This window comes from Vombatus ursinus, unplaced genomic scaffold (assembly GCF_900497805.2).
Source record: "Vombatus ursinus unplaced genomic scaffold, bare-nosed wombat genome assembly UNPS02014781.1, whole genome shotgun sequence".
Classification (NCBI taxonomy): Eukaryota; Metazoa; Chordata; class Mammalia; order Diprotodontia; family Vombatidae; genus Vombatus; species Vombatus ursinus.
Window position 1 is genome coordinate 14,081,507 of NW_020954559.1, and position 15,576 is coordinate 14,097,082.

General features: G+C 36.4%; 1 protein-coding gene across 1 annotated transcript in view; it reads right to left on the bottom strand.

The window, feature by feature from the left end:
* Positions 1-12,039: 12,039 nt before the first annotated feature.
* Positions 12,040-15,576, bottom strand: part of LOC114046332 (PCI domain-containing protein 2) — a 37,272-nt gene continuing 33,735 nt past the window's right edge. Inside the window, exons 10-14 of the mRNA XM_027866638.1 lie at positions 15,019-15,119; positions 14,344-14,417; positions 14,070-14,195; positions 12,798-12,921; positions 12,040-12,441 (exon numbers count right to left, since the gene is read on the bottom strand). Coding sequence (XP_027722439.1) covers positions 12,352-12,441; positions 12,798-12,921; positions 14,070-14,195; positions 14,344-14,417; positions 15,019-15,119 — 515 coding nt within the window. The 3' untranslated portion in view covers positions 12,040-12,351. The remainder of the gene's footprint in view (positions 12,442-12,797; positions 12,922-14,069; positions 14,196-14,343; positions 14,418-15,018; positions 15,120-15,576) is intronic.

The window sequence follows — 15,576 nt, forward strand, 5'->3', positions numbered from 1 at the left end:
GCCCAAAGGGCTGTAAAAATGTGCATACCCTTTGACCCAGCAATAGCACTTCTAGGGCTATATCCCAAAGAGATCACACAAACGGGAAAAGGACCTACATGTACAAAAATATTCATAGCACCTCTTTTTGTGGTGGCAAAGAATTGGAAATTGAGAGGATACTCATCAATTGGGGAATGGCTGAGCAAGTTGTGGTATATGAATGTGATGGAATACTATTGTGCTATAAGAAATGATGAACAGGCTGACTTTAGAAAAACCTGGAAAGACTTGTATGGTCTGATGCTGAGTGAAGTGAGCAGAACCAAGAGAACGTCGTACACAATAACAGCCACGTTATGCAATGACTAATATTGATAAACTTAACCCTTCCTGGCAATACAAGGATCTAGGACATCTCCAGAGGCCTTGTGATGGAAAATGTTATCCACACCCAAAGAAAGAATTATGGAAGCCGAATTGCCATTTTCCTTCTCTTCTGTTGAGTTCTGTTTCCTCTTTCTGATGGTTCCTCCCATTGGTTTCTACTTACAACATCACTAATGTGAAAATATGTTTAATATGAATGTAAATGTATAGCCTATATCAGATTATGTGCCATCTTGGGGAGGGTGGTGGGGAGGAAAGGGGAGAAAAATTTTAAACTCCAAAGCATATGGAAGTGATTATTGATAAATCAAAATAAATTAATAAAAAAAAGTAAAAAAAATTAGTCTAAGTCTAGCCTTTAGTTTCTATTATCAGTGATGGTTCATAGGTACAAATAGGCCTATTTACAAACTAGTAAGATAAGAACTACAGAAGGTCAGAGGACAACTTTTTTTCCAGAACTTAAAAAGTCTAAAAACAATGAGTTAATTTAATAAAAGCATTTTCTAAAGAACACACTAAATATCTTTTTTAATCCACTTTGTATTTTAACCTCTGAATCACTTCTCCTCGTCTAGCCCAATTTGGATAGTCCCATCTGCCAATTTTTAGAGGGATGTGCTCAAATATATGGGGGTGGGTTGTTGTCCTTTGTGCTCAACAAGGACCAAAATGACATCACTATGTCAGGGTCAAGGTACAATGTATCTGACTCTGGCTGATCAGAAAAATACGAGCTTGGTAGGCTTTACCACAGGTTGGGCACAAATAGTCCATATGAACATTTGGAGTAGAGAGGTCTCTAATTTTGTGCATCTACTGTGTGCAATTCTGCTTTGCTCGTGAGGCACAGTGCCTTCTTTGATGCAGGCACATCATGCTGGGTGATCCTGTGCCAGTATCTCCTATGTCTCACAACTGATTCTCAAATTCCTCATAGACTTGCAAATGTCCTTGCATTACTTCTTCTGACTTTCATGTGAGTGCTTCCCTTGTGAGTTCTCTGTAAAAGAATTTTAGGCAGAAGTACATTTGGCATTCAAACAATGTGGCTAGCCCATCCAAGTTGTACTCTCTCTGAAAGCTTGGCAGATCAGTTCTAGAAAGGACCTCAGGTCTGGTACCTTACCTTGCCAGGTGATTTTTTTGATCTTCCTAAGCCAATTCAAATGGAAGCAACTCAGTTTGCTGGCATGCTGGTTTACTGTCCAGGTTTCATAGGCATACAATAATGAGGTCAGCATAATAGCTAGGTAGCCTAATACCTTTTATCTCCTACACTTTCCTTTGGAGTCTCCCAAACACTGAGCTAGATCTGGCAATGTGTGTGTCAACCTTATCTATATGTCCATTCCTGGAAAGAATACTGCCAAGGTGGATGAACTTATCCACAGAATTCAAATTCCTCCATTTGCTATAACTGATGGTTCCACATATGGTTGGTGTGGTCCTGGTTGGTGCAGAACTTGTTTTCTTGGTGTTGTCAGTCAAAATTAGCACAAAAAGCAGAAAATCAATGCATACTCTGTTGCATCTCAGCCTCAGAGGCTACAATGAGTGCACAATCACCTGCAAACAAAAAGTTGCGCACCAACTCTCCCTCCACTTTAGTCTTGGCTTGTAGCCCTTTCAAGTTAAATAACTTACTGCCAGTGTGGTAGGTGACCTTGATAATGTTTTCATCCTTGTTGAAGGTATCTGACAACATCACTGAAAACATCATGCTAAAAATATGGGAGCAAGCACATAGCCCCTGCTTCACTCCACTTGTGACTGAAAAAGCATGAGAGCACCATCCATTATCCTTGCAAGCATGCCATCATGAAATTGGTGTATGATTCTGATGAACTTCTCCAAGTAACCAAATTTTGCTATGATTTTCTATAAGTCCTCACAATTGATGGTATCAAAGGCCTTAGTCAGATGGATGAACGTTGTGTACTCCTCTGTTCCATTCCTGGCATTTTTCCTAGAGTTGTCAAGCAGCAAACATTATATCAGTAGTTCCTTGGCCCTTTCTGAAGCCCCACTGCCTAGATAACCATCTTCCAGGTGAAAGATCAGCCTATTAAGGAGGACTCTGGCAAGAGTCTTGCCAGCAATGACTAAGAGAGAGACACCTCCCCGCCCCACCCCATGATTATCACAGGACAACCTATTTCCCTTTTTCTTTATAAAGATGGATAATGGAGACATCCTTGAACTCCTGGAAGATAACCTCCTCTTGACATACAACCTTGAAGATTTCAGTTAGCTTTTATATGAGCAGTGGACCCCTGACTTGTAAATCTCAGCTGGAATAGAATCAGCACCAGGTGATTTACCTTACAAGAGGAGCCTAATGGCATTCAAAACCTCTTCACCAGTTGGAAGTCCAGCTAGAGAGGAAATGAATGCAACCTAAGGTAAACAGTCAATGGCTTCAGCATTGGTTGATGACGGTCTGTTGAGAATGCTATGGAAGTATTCAGCCCATCTCTCCAGGATCACATTCTCAACACTAATGAATGTGGCTCTGTTGAATAGTTGAGATGCACTATAGGTCTTTGGCCCATAGATAGCATTCAAGGCATTGTAAAAGTACTTTGCATTGTTACTATCAGTGTAAAACTGAATTTCATCTACCTTCTTACTGACCTAAGAATCCTGCATCTCTCTAAGCTTCACTTGTAGTTTATTTTTGATGGAATTACATGTTACCTTCTTAGAGATGGATGAACTATCCTACTTGTAAACTCTGTGGAGTTCTTGGTTTTTGTTTAGCAGCTTCTGAATTTCCCTATTATTTTCATCAAAACAATCTTGATTTCTGCAAGGGTTCTGGCCCAGATGAGTAATGAAGTGTTGTACACCAAATCCCTGAAAGCTGCAAACTTCTTTTCTTCTCCACTATTGCCAACTGTATGTTGGCTCAGTTTTCTCTGAGTTAGCAATAAGCTCTTCATGCATGGAGAAATGCTCTAATTAGTTGACATTAAGTCTTTTGGTCATTTTGCCTTTGGGGCTGCTGCTTTTGTTGAATGCAAATGTTTAGTTTGGAGAGAAGTCTATGATCTGTACAGCACTCTGTGCCACACATCACCTCCATTACTCTCACATCTAGTGTGTCTCGTCTTCTTACAATGACATACTCTATTAAATGCCAATGTTTGCTGAGAGGTCACATCCACGAAGTTTTATTGCATTTAGGTAAATGGAAGACAGTGTTGGTGATTAGAAGGTTATGAGATGCACAAGTTCTTCAATAGTAACCATTGCTGTTGCTGTTTCCAATTCCATTCCTTCCAAGGACTCCATGCTATGTCTGCTTGTGCCTATTCTGGCAATAAAGTTACCCAGAATTACAAGCTTGTCCTCTTTTGGTACATTGATGATGAGGATCTCCAGGTCTTCATAATTTTTTTTTTTTTAACCTCATAAGGGTCCATCTGCATTGATGGTGGCATAGTGCTTTCTTGCAAGTGGCAATTGCATTGTTATGGGCCTGTTGTTCACTCCTTTTGGGAAGCATACAAACTTGTTGAATAGGTTAGTCTTGTGAAATCTACACTAGCTTCACAACACTCCCCATCACTGCAGCCACTCCAAAAAAAGTGTACCCAGCTCTAACTTCAGTAAGCTAGCCTTCATCTGCCAGCCTTATTTCACTCAAGGCTGCCATCTGGATGTGATTCCTGCTGAATTCTCTTGCTGTTCATCTTTCAGGTTTATTGGATTTCTTGTTGCCCACAAGTATGCACACATTCCATGTACCAATACTGAGTGGAATCATCTTTGCAAGTTTTTGTGCATTTATTTTGTTGTGTGTTTCAACCACAGAATAAGATCCTTGACTGCCATGGTAAGAAGGCCAGAGTTGGGTGAAGCAGACAATTTTTAGGGCACCTTTTCTAGCTTTTTCCTCATGCAAGGAGCAGTGAGGTCCTTAAAAGGCTTATCAGACACCCAAAAGAGCTGCTGAATCTCACTGCTGCTTCAGTCTATTGAAAAAAAAAACCCTATAGCCCGGGCTGCCAATGTGTAGAGTTGTGACTATAGGTCCTACTGTATCCACACCTGCTGCTTTGTAATTTGCCTGTCACCACAGGGCTTTGAGGTAAGTAAAAAAATGGTAAATTGGTATAGGTGATGTCTTTGACATGCACAAAAAAATGGATTTAAGTAAGGTAGATTTGTACAAAGTCATCAACCTCACTCTTCCAGAGTTACCGGAGTCTAACGGCAAACAAAAGATGACTGGTGATGGCTCAGGATGCAGTTGATGATCTTGCTGTCTTCCACGTCTAACCAAACTCTAAGCATTCCACAGCACCTACTTTAGCTGCCTTCATGACCACTGGAACAAACTGTTCCCACCCACCCATTCCAACAGAGGAATTCTTCACATGCTTGGGGTAGATACCCTACTATAACTCATTGATGGGCTTGAGGGCCCTCAGTTACTCTCAACTTGGTTTAGTCCACTCAGTTTACTGGGGTGTGGCTACTGTACATTATAGCTTCTTGGAGCCAGAGGTGAGAGCTGGGTGGCAGGTAGACACTAAAAGTGGCAAGCAGTCATGAAAAGGCCTCAGCGTCACTAACACCAGAGGTACTAATCTTCCCTGAACACCCATACAGCCCCCAAATACATACACACCAGGGAAATGTATGGCTGGGAAAGGATGGATGCATGGTTCATTAGCAACATATTTAAACACCAAACAAAATGGGCACTGCTATGAATATAGTAGAATGGAAAAAGATTATTTATCAAACTGCAGATTATTTTATGAACAGCTTGCTTTTCCTTTTAAGCATAATAAATCCACACTGAAGCTTTCAAAGCTGTACTGCTTGTCTGTGCTTCTTTCTGGCCTTCCTTTTGTTTTCTCTCCACATTTATTTAAAAAAAAAATGCAATAGCTCAATTTTCTTCCTTTTTATTGTATTTTTTCCCTTTGTGCCCTCCCATCCTTCAACCCTGGAGAGGTATGAAGTGATGAAGTTCTTGCAACACATATGCATTGTTGTACAAAACGAATCCCCCAATTAACCATGTCAAAAACAAAAACAAAAAAACCCAAACAAAACAAAACTCCACTATTATTCTACATTCTGAGTCTTACCACTTCAATGTCAAAAAGTAGATCATTATCACGAGTGCTCTGGAAATACTTTTGGTCACTGTATTGATGAGGGGTCTTAATTCTTCCAAAGAGGTTTTTATTTACAATGTTGTTTATGTGTAAATTAGTCTCTCGATTCTGTTTGCTTCACTGCATGAGTTCTTATAAGTTTTCTGAAAGTCCTCCATTTTTTTCATTTTTTATACTACACTAATAATTTATACAGCCATTCCTCAACTAGTGGACACTCTTAGTTTCCAGTCCTTTGCCAATATAAAAAAAAGTGGGTATATGTTTGCACACGTGGGTCCCTTTCCTCTTTCTTTCACCTTGTTGGGGTATAAGTTGAGTAGTGGTATCAGAGGGCCAAAGTGTCTTCCAGAAGACTGAACTAGTTTATAGCTCCACCAACAATGTATTAAAGGGCCTGTTTTCCCACAGACCCTACAACAGTTGTCATTTTGTCAACTTTGCCAGCCTGATGCATGTGAGGTGAAGCCTCAGAGTTGCTTTCATCTGCATTTCTGTAATTGTTGATTTGGCGCATGATTATATAGTTGTTGATGACTTGGATTTTTCCCTTAAAAGAACTGTCTGATCATATCCTTATACTATTTATCAACTGGCGAATGGCTTTTGTTCTTATAAATTTGAATCAGTTACTTATATACTTGGGAAATGACCTTTATCAGGTAAGCTTGCCACAGATATTTTCCCCAGTTAACTGTCCTTTATAGTTTAGATGTACTGGTTTTATGTAAAAACGTTTCATTTAATGTAATTTTAAAATTGTCCATTTTATCTTCTGTGATCACCTCGATCTCGTTTCATCATGAACTCTTGCCCTATTAATTCCAAGTTTCTTTCTTGCTTCTCTAATTTATGTCAACCATTATGTCTAAACACTACATCCCTTTAGAGCTCATCTTTGTATACAGTATAGAAAGTTGGTCTACACTGAATTTGTCAGATTCTTTTCCCAGTGGTTTCTGTTGGTTAGTGAATCCTTACCACAGTAGCCAGGGCCTTTCAGTTTATTTAACACTGGACCACTATTTGTTTGCTTCCACATGTTGTGTACCTAATCTATTCCACTGATCAACCTGTTCTGATTACTGCTTTGTAGTACCATTTGAGATGTAGTACTGATAAGCCTCTTCTTTCCCACTTTTTTGTAGTCTTTTATCTGCATACTCAGAGTATGTGATAGTTAAGTTCCCTAACCTTCCTCCCCTTTTCTTTCCAAATATTCATTTTTCCACACCCTTCCTTCAAGATCACTGAAACATAACAAAACCACTCCCAAGCCTGCTGTCTTAGTCAACTTATTCTATGACTCAATAAAATATTCAACTCAAAAACCTGCCATGATTGTACAGACCCATGATGACACACACTATCCACCTCCTGACAGAGGAGATGGATTCAGGAAACAGAATGATATTTGATTATGCAAATTTGTTTTTCTTTTCTTTTTTCCCAAGTAGAGGGGACAAGAGAAAATAAATGTTTATCTTAAAAAAAAATTAAATTTTTAAAAAAGGATGCAAGCTCCTTAATTGAAGCTTGTTTTACTTTTATTTTTGTATCCCTAGTCCTAGCACATGGTAGAGATTTATGCTACAACCCATATATACACAATGCATTTAGGGGCAGGCTTACACAACCAAATTGTGGGCCTCTGTGTCAGAGTGGGTTTGTTTTGTTTGGAAGGGGGGAGGGATGAGACTTGTGATTTCACTAGAATAGGGAATTTTCACTAAGAAACCTAAATCCCTCTACTCATACGGATAAGCAACTAAGGTATGTTTTTTATTATTAGTACTAGGATCATCAATAATTGCAGTACCAATTGTAGTACCAGCTAGCATTTATACAGTGCTTTAAGGCTTGTAAAATGTTTTACTTACGTGATCTCCCTTGTCCTTACAATAACTCTAGGAAATAGGAGATATAATTATCTCCATTTTACAGATGAGAAAATAAATGATGAGAGAGATTAAATGATTTGTTGGGTGTTATACAGATAATAAGTATCTGAAGCAGGATTTGAATTCAGGTCTTCCAGACTCCATTTTCTGTACTTTATCCACTGCACCAAGTTGCTTAGGGCACCGAGAGATTAAATGACTCGTCCTTGGCCACATGGCCAATGTGTGAGAGGCAAGGCCTGAACTCAGATCTTCCTAATTCTGGACCAGCTCTTTATTAATTTTGCTATGCAGTCTTAAAAACTTTAGGAAATATTAAGGTCCATTCAAAAGCAAGTGAAACATCAATAAACATTGAAAAGAGGCTTATAAGTCAACTTTCCAATTACCTTTATTTTGAACATTGAAACCCATTTTTTTTAGGAGATGCTCAGGTTCTAAGAACCTGGCTTAGATAACTTAGAAAAATAGCAAATGATAGCAGTTTATTCTGATTATTTTGAGCAAAGGTTAACAAGCCTAACAGTTAATATAAACAGTACATATACTTGGGCCTTTCCTGACACATATAAACCAAGATTCTGTTTCTACCTCTATTTTCAAGGATAACAAACAAGGAAAAAACATGCATATACTACACAAAAGCAAAATCAGTCCCTATCCTCAAGAAGCTTATTTTCTAGCAGGAGAGAAAATAAACCTTGTGACCTAAAAACCCCAAATCTGTATGATAGGGACCTGTTAGCAGTAGGCACACTAAACGTGTGAAAATGTGGAGCAGGAGTTTTTGCTATGAAATGCAAAAAGTATTAAGTCAGTGAACATTAATGAGTTTTAAGTGCATTTAAGGAACACTTCAGGATAGGAATGGTAAAAAGGCTAATTTCTTTTAGCTATAGTCAGTAGAAATATTTCTGTTTCTTCCTTTAGTTTCAAGGATCAGGCCTTTCCAAGTTATAAAAAGAGGCAAGTTGAGAACTCATAACTTGAGTCTAAAATTAGCCAACTGAGATAGAGGTTTTACCCTCAGGAAAGGATACAAAATTAATCAAAAGACATATTAGTGCTCAGAAGACTAGAGAGAATGGACCTGTCACAAAACCAAGGTAAGCAGACTGGTCCCTGCAGTACGTATCCAGACCAGGCTACAGAGATATATAGGAAGTTGTTTGGGAGAGGGTAGTATAGGGAAAAAATGCCAGGTCTAAATCGGGTAAAGTCCGATTTGGACTTCAGAGCTGATAAACAAAAGGTCAAATTGAAATAGTGCATCATGAATAGGTAGGCAATATGGCCAAGGCAGGCAGTATCGCTCGATAAAGCAAGCCTCATTTTCCCTCTTAGAGACACTGGCTAATGACTATATATGGAAAGTACCATTGAAGTAGACAGGCAGATGTTGGTGTCTAGGTTAGAAAATGAAGACTATAGATGCAAGGGATGAAGTGATAGGGCTAAGGCAAAGATATTGGAAAATATAACCCCACTGGGATCAATGAGGGAGATAATTAAACATAATTAAAAAACCCAACACCTAAAAACAAAACATTTCATTTTGAAATATTTTTTCACTTACAATGGAAGATAGAACATTTGATATTTTGAGCTATTTTCATAAAAAAAAAAAAAAAGAGAGAGACTGCTCTGTGAAGACCTAACTCAACAAACAGAATGGTCTAGTGACTAGGGTGGTACGGTGTGTAAAGATCACTACACTTGGAGTCAATACACTTGGGTTCTTGTCCCAGTTATACCTTCATCCACCTATATGAGTTATTGCTCATCTATAAAAATGTAAAGTAAAAGGATTTGCCCCTTCCATTCTATGATGAACTATTTTTGCTCTTTGATCATCTGTATATATTTTCCTTCTTATCTATGTTGTATATATAATACACTATGAAGAAACATGTTCAGGTTCAAACTGATCATTTTTATATAAATGGCTTTAAATTATATGTAATCCACACAGATTGTGCCTGAAAAAAGTATGGACCCTCGGAAAACAAAGGAAAAAAATAGTTCCTTGAGAAATTCCTCCACATCCTCAAAGTGACAGGAACATCAAACATATCTTCTCAATGACACTGACAGAGGAAAATATCTTAGAGGTTGTATACTAAAACTTCCTCATTTTTCCAATGAGAAAACTGAGTTGAGACAGGTTAAATGACACGTCACACAGATAGTTAAGATTAAAAAGATAAAAAAAAAACTGAGCAGAGCAGACAATATGGGCTGGAGGTTTCTGAAATGTGTAGAAGCCATTACCTTTTCTTATATTTCTTAATCTTGAATATTATTCACCATCTTCCCTTGTGCCCACAAATTATCAAAGTATCAAACTTGGTTTGAAGGATTTTTTCAATTTCTTTGTAGAATATCCCCACTATTTCATGCTCTACAATAGATATCAGTATATACAGAAGCTGTAATAATCATCTTTGAGGCAGTCATGATGAGCAATGAAAAGCAAGTGTGATTCTGAGGTCTCACTTGTGACATGGAGGTGACTTTGGATTCTTGAAGGCTATACCAGGGAGGGAAAGCTTCGGTACAGGGGTAGGGAACCTGCAGTCTCAAGGCCACATGTGGCCCTCTAGGTCCTCAAATTTGACCCTTTGACTAAATCCAAACATCACAGAACAAATACTCTTAATAGAAGGATTTGTTCTGTGAAACTTGGACTCAGTCAAAAGGCCACACCCAAGGACCTAGAAGGCCACATGCGGCCTTGAGGCTTCAGGTTCCCCACCCCTGCTCTGATAGATTCTCTGTTGCTATAAGCATTTTGAGTGTTATTTCAAGATAGAATGTTATTTCAAGATTACTTCTGAATGTATGAAATCTTAAACTCAACTTTCCAACTAATTAAATATCTTTGGTTTGCTAATTCTAAAGAAAATGTTAATTCCCTATAGGCCAATTAACATAGCTTCAAATATGAAATTTACTGATAAAAAAATAAAGTAGACAATGAGAAAAACATCTAGGAAAAAAATTTTTCATTTTCTTTAGTCTTCTCAAAGTTATGCACATAACTTTTGACTGTTAAAACAGTCTTGGAAAAGATTAAGGATCTGCCTATGGTCAAAGATCCAGTAAATGGTCATGCTAGGGCAGTGATAATTCAAGTCCTCAAACTCTAGTGCTTATTTATAATACTGCACTATCTGCCAAAGTAATACTTCATATCAAAGAACTGGAAGCAAGACAGATGCCCATCAACTGAAGAATGCCTAAACAAATTATGAAACAATGTAACAGAATACTGTTATGCTGTAAGAAGTGATGGATATGATGGATACAGAAAAGCACAGAAAGACTAAAATGAAAGGATAGAAAATGATAAAAGCAGAACCAAGAAAATATACACAACGACTACAATATAAATTAAAAGAACCGCAAAAAAACTGAAAATGAATTCTACAAAACTACAGATAATAAGCATCACCCAAAGAAGAAATAAGGGAAGACAACTCCTCTCTCCCTGGTATTCCTTTGCAGAAGTTGAGGGTCTAGCAGTATGGAATACTGCATATATTGTCATTTTTTTTTATTGTACTGGTAGTTTTGCAGATTTTTTTCTCTTCTTCTTTGTCTTGATTTGTGGTTTTTTGGTTACATGGAATGGCTCTCTGGGAGTAAAAAGGAACAGGGATGCAGGGAGAAATTTAAATGATGCAAAGATGAAAAATTATCTAACATTAAAAAAAATATACCATACATTTGTATAGTGGTTCATAGTTTAACACATACATAAAACCAAACCCCTCCAAATGAGGATACTTGGGGGGTGTTAGAAAATTTATTTTGGTACAGCAAAAATTTCATTATCAAAATACTTACAGCAGGGAAGACCTCTTGCAATGAGATTACATCCTTTTTTGAGTAATTTCTGAATGCTTCTGTGGGGATCTCTACCGTACTGAGAAATGGAGAATATGATTCACGTAGGTCTTAAATCAGATTGCTACTAGGAATTCCAAGACTATTGAGAGATATGACATGGAAAAGCAAAGAGCTAGTCTATAGCTGTTTCAATCACTCTCATTGCATTCACAATACTGAGGGAATGGGGAAAACAGTCTTGCCAGAGTTCAAGGAAACCTGAAAATAAGAAAGAACAAGGAGTGGGGGCTCTACCTTTGTATTCCTGGCAGACTGGGAGGAATCTGAACTCTAGAAGGATTGTTTCCCTGGGACAAAGAGGACAGATATTTATAGAGAGTTTCTGTGCAACAAACTTGCAATATTGCAATGATTTGGGGGTCTGGGGCCATAATGATTTTCCAAAGCATTTTTCACAGTCAGAAAAAAAAAATGTGCTTATCCTGTAAAATCTGGGAATGTAGGCTATAACAAGCAAATACAAGGAAAAGAAGCATTCAAAATAAGATGTGATTTGCCTCTTAAAGGAATCTAAAGTTGCCAAGCTGTTATGGACAAAACAGTATTCAAATGGAACACTAAAACCCTAATACTCTAAAAGATGATAGAGAATACACCATATTTCCATACATCCTGAATGTTTTTTTTTCAAAACAGTAATGAAAAAGTACAAAGGTCATTTTATGAATAATATCATGAAAAGTAAAATATGTAGCTGCCTTTAAAATATTCAAAACACCATCTTTTAAGAAGTTTTATAAAAGCTTCATAGTAGAGTAGGAATGTTTTCTTTTTTCCTATAGAGAAACTTCAGATCGTACTGAAGTTAACAGAAGCTGTATTTTATAAAGGAGCAATTCATGTCCTCTAGGTACTCTGCCAAGTTCATAGCCTCTGTGTCCCTGGGAAAGAAGCCATGAGAAGTTTCCAAGATTCCACTTCCAAATGTAACAGGATTACTTTTGAGTTTCAACTACATGGCTTATTTTAAAAAAAAAAAGTTTTACAAGTTTAATTTTTTGCAAAAATTGTTTAGACTTAGTGTTGTACAATCAACACACAGTTGAAAGTGGAGGAAAGGGGTTTTGCTTGCTAACCACTAGCTTTTGATGCTGATGAGATATGTATCCTTTAATGTGACCCTGAAAGAAGAGAAAAGAATAAAAGGAGGGTATTTAGAATTGGCTTCATACTTCTTGAAATCACATTAAAGATGCAAAGGTTAGAATCCAGTCTTTGGCATGAATCCAAATTCACAATGATCACCCAAGTTACTTCATTGTAATTTGGTATAGGAATCAAAGTTACACAACTATAGAAGCCCTCTGCATACTACAGTATATCAAAGAAAACTTGTTTTATTAAGAGAAAGATACTGAAATGGTTTAACAAAAAAGAATAGATCACTAAGTAGTGTTAGGTTTACTTTAATAAAAAATGCAAATTCTAAATAAAATTCTATTATGGCCACTGAAATTAAATTAAACAGAATACATACCATGTATATGAGATTGGCTAAAATGCACTGAACTTCATCAATATCAACATCTTCAACTTGCATGAATTTTAAGGCAACCAGAAAAGCATCAAGAGAAAGCTGATGTGTTTTGAGTAATAAGTATCTGAAATGAGAAAATACATTTTAGTTACATTTTAGCATACAGCACCATTTGATAAGAAAAAATAACTAATTATATCGATGGATTAAAATAAAAAATATGTCACTCAGCATACTTTAGGTAACAGATGGTCTTCAATAAAACTAAAAATTATGATCTGAAATAAAATCTATTAAGTCAATTTCCTTTTCAGAGATGATGTGGGTTTAATTTACAAAGTTATCTCCTACAGTTAAAAGGTTTTTATTCCTTCAGTATCAATTAACTTAATAACTTGATATGACACTCAGAGATTTACCATTCTAACCAAAAGTTTGATTTAAAAGATTATAAAATCTTATTTTGCTTGCTGGCATTCAAAAGCTCAGCTCTTACTGGGAAAACAGAGGGAAAAAAGCCTTATAATATATAATATAATAATAATATAAAAAGCTATAATGGTAACAGATTTAATTTTCTGATTTTTGAAGGGGAAAGCAATATTTAGTTGATTTTTAATAAAAAAGGGCAACTAATTCAACATATGCCTAAAGCATGTGATTCAAACTTACGTTTTAAAGTCTTCTTTTATTTTTCAATATATATGTAAGCATTTCCAAATCATAAAGGAGAATTAAATCTTTTTTTAACCCACTGCCAAAACAACAACAGTAACAACAACAAGCCACTGATGAACCATGGGATAAGCCCACGATGGGACGGAGTGGTCCTTTGGATTAGGGAACAGTAGGGGAAAACTGTTTGGCCAGCTTCATTTCTTTGCCCATGGCTGAACAAAAAATTGTGGGGCTATAGTCAGAGAATAGACTGATAGGACAAATTCTCCATGTCTCCAGAAAATGAACACCCTTTGTTTTTCATAACTTATTTACAGTATATAATTTATATACTATATGATGCATTCTAGTAGTTCAGGATTAATATCACTGATATGCTTTTTTTAAAAAAGTCATTAATAGATTTTTTTAGCAGATATTGCTCCAAAAAACACCCAAACAAACCCAACAAGTATATTTGGCTTACATTTAAAACATGAATTGATACACTGAGAAAAAGATATTTCCCACAAACACTTCACCCCTACTAAACATCTCTTCTCTGCCCCTGTGCAATATCTTTTGTTATTTAACAAAAAGAAGGGACATGCTTACACTTTCTTAAAGAGATTTCTATAGGTGATGATCTTCAGCTTCTCAAGAATAAGGAAAATACCACAGCGAATAAAGAAGGTTTCATGTTTTGTAAGAGCTTCATTCAGGAGCAGAAGATTTCCTTCACTATGGTGATTGACAGAAAAGATAGACAAGTGTAATTTATTATCCCAGCGAGAATTACCAAACAAAGCTATTTTTTAAATCTGACAAATGCACTCAGAACTAATTTTATGGTATTTTAAAAATTAATAAATAAGAGAACATACTGTACCTCACAGCTTTGGTTACTTCTGCAAATTGCATAAGATGATATTTTTTCAAAAGCTCAACTGTTGGCATATGACCCTATGAAAAATGTTTACATTTTGTGGAATAAAAATTTTGGTATTTATAAACTGAACAAGCCTCTATAAACTCCTAACCAGTAAATAATAAAGTAAAACAAAAAAATTTATTGACTGCCTTCTTAAAATTTATTACCCCTAAAGATAGTTGCACAAGGATGTTTTTAATACAGGAAAAGTAATTCAATTAAGTCTAACAAACACTATCCATTTCTTTTTAAATACCAAAAATAACTTTAATGGGCAGAAATTAAGTACAGCTAAGATGAAATAAGAGGTGTTACATTTTCCATGCTTTGGGAGTCAGTCTTTCTCAGGTAAGGTTGGCTAACTTAAATGTTTTGTGAAAATAATAATGATCATGATAAGGGGGGGTCATTTTTTTTAAAAGGAAGGTAACAGAAGCATAAGGCTGCTGAGATGTCCCCAAAATATTCATTATATAATTAGTTCTACCCACCTCCTAAATCTCCTTTTCCTCTATTATTCCAATGACACATTACAGTTGAGATAATGATAAATTAAGAACATAAAATTTGCAAGCAAGGCATTATTCATTCCACTTCAAAGTCAATAGATCCAGAAAAATAAAGATCACTCACCAACAGCATTTTTACTGGCAGCAGATAAATCAGAATCATTCTTTTATTTTTCTGACTTGAACGGTGACAATGCTCAAAGGCAAATGATAGATATTCTTCAGCTGTAGGCAGAACACCCCCCACCCCAAAGAATATATAAATTAAAGGTCATCCTAAACATTTTTCAGTGCTTCATCAACATTAGAGTAACATATATTACACTTTATCCCTCCTAAGCCTAGGACAAAAAGTAGTCTCTTTTCCTCATACAAAAATGCAGCCTAACTCAATTCCTGTAATCGATGATTTTTCCTAAGGGTAGACCTCACCAAGATTAAACATAGATTGCCTGAGTTAGCCTGTTTTCTATGAATAAGAAAAAAATTACGCCTCATTAAAATTGATAAGAATTGTCTAAGGATATTTGGGTTTGGTTTTTTTTTTTTTTGGTGAGGCAATGAGGTTAAGTCACTTGCCCAGGGTCACACAGCTAGTGAGTATCATGTGTCTGAGGCCAGATGTCTAAGGATATTTGGCAAGGCTGAAGCACCATAATTAGTCTACACAAAAGGCAACAAT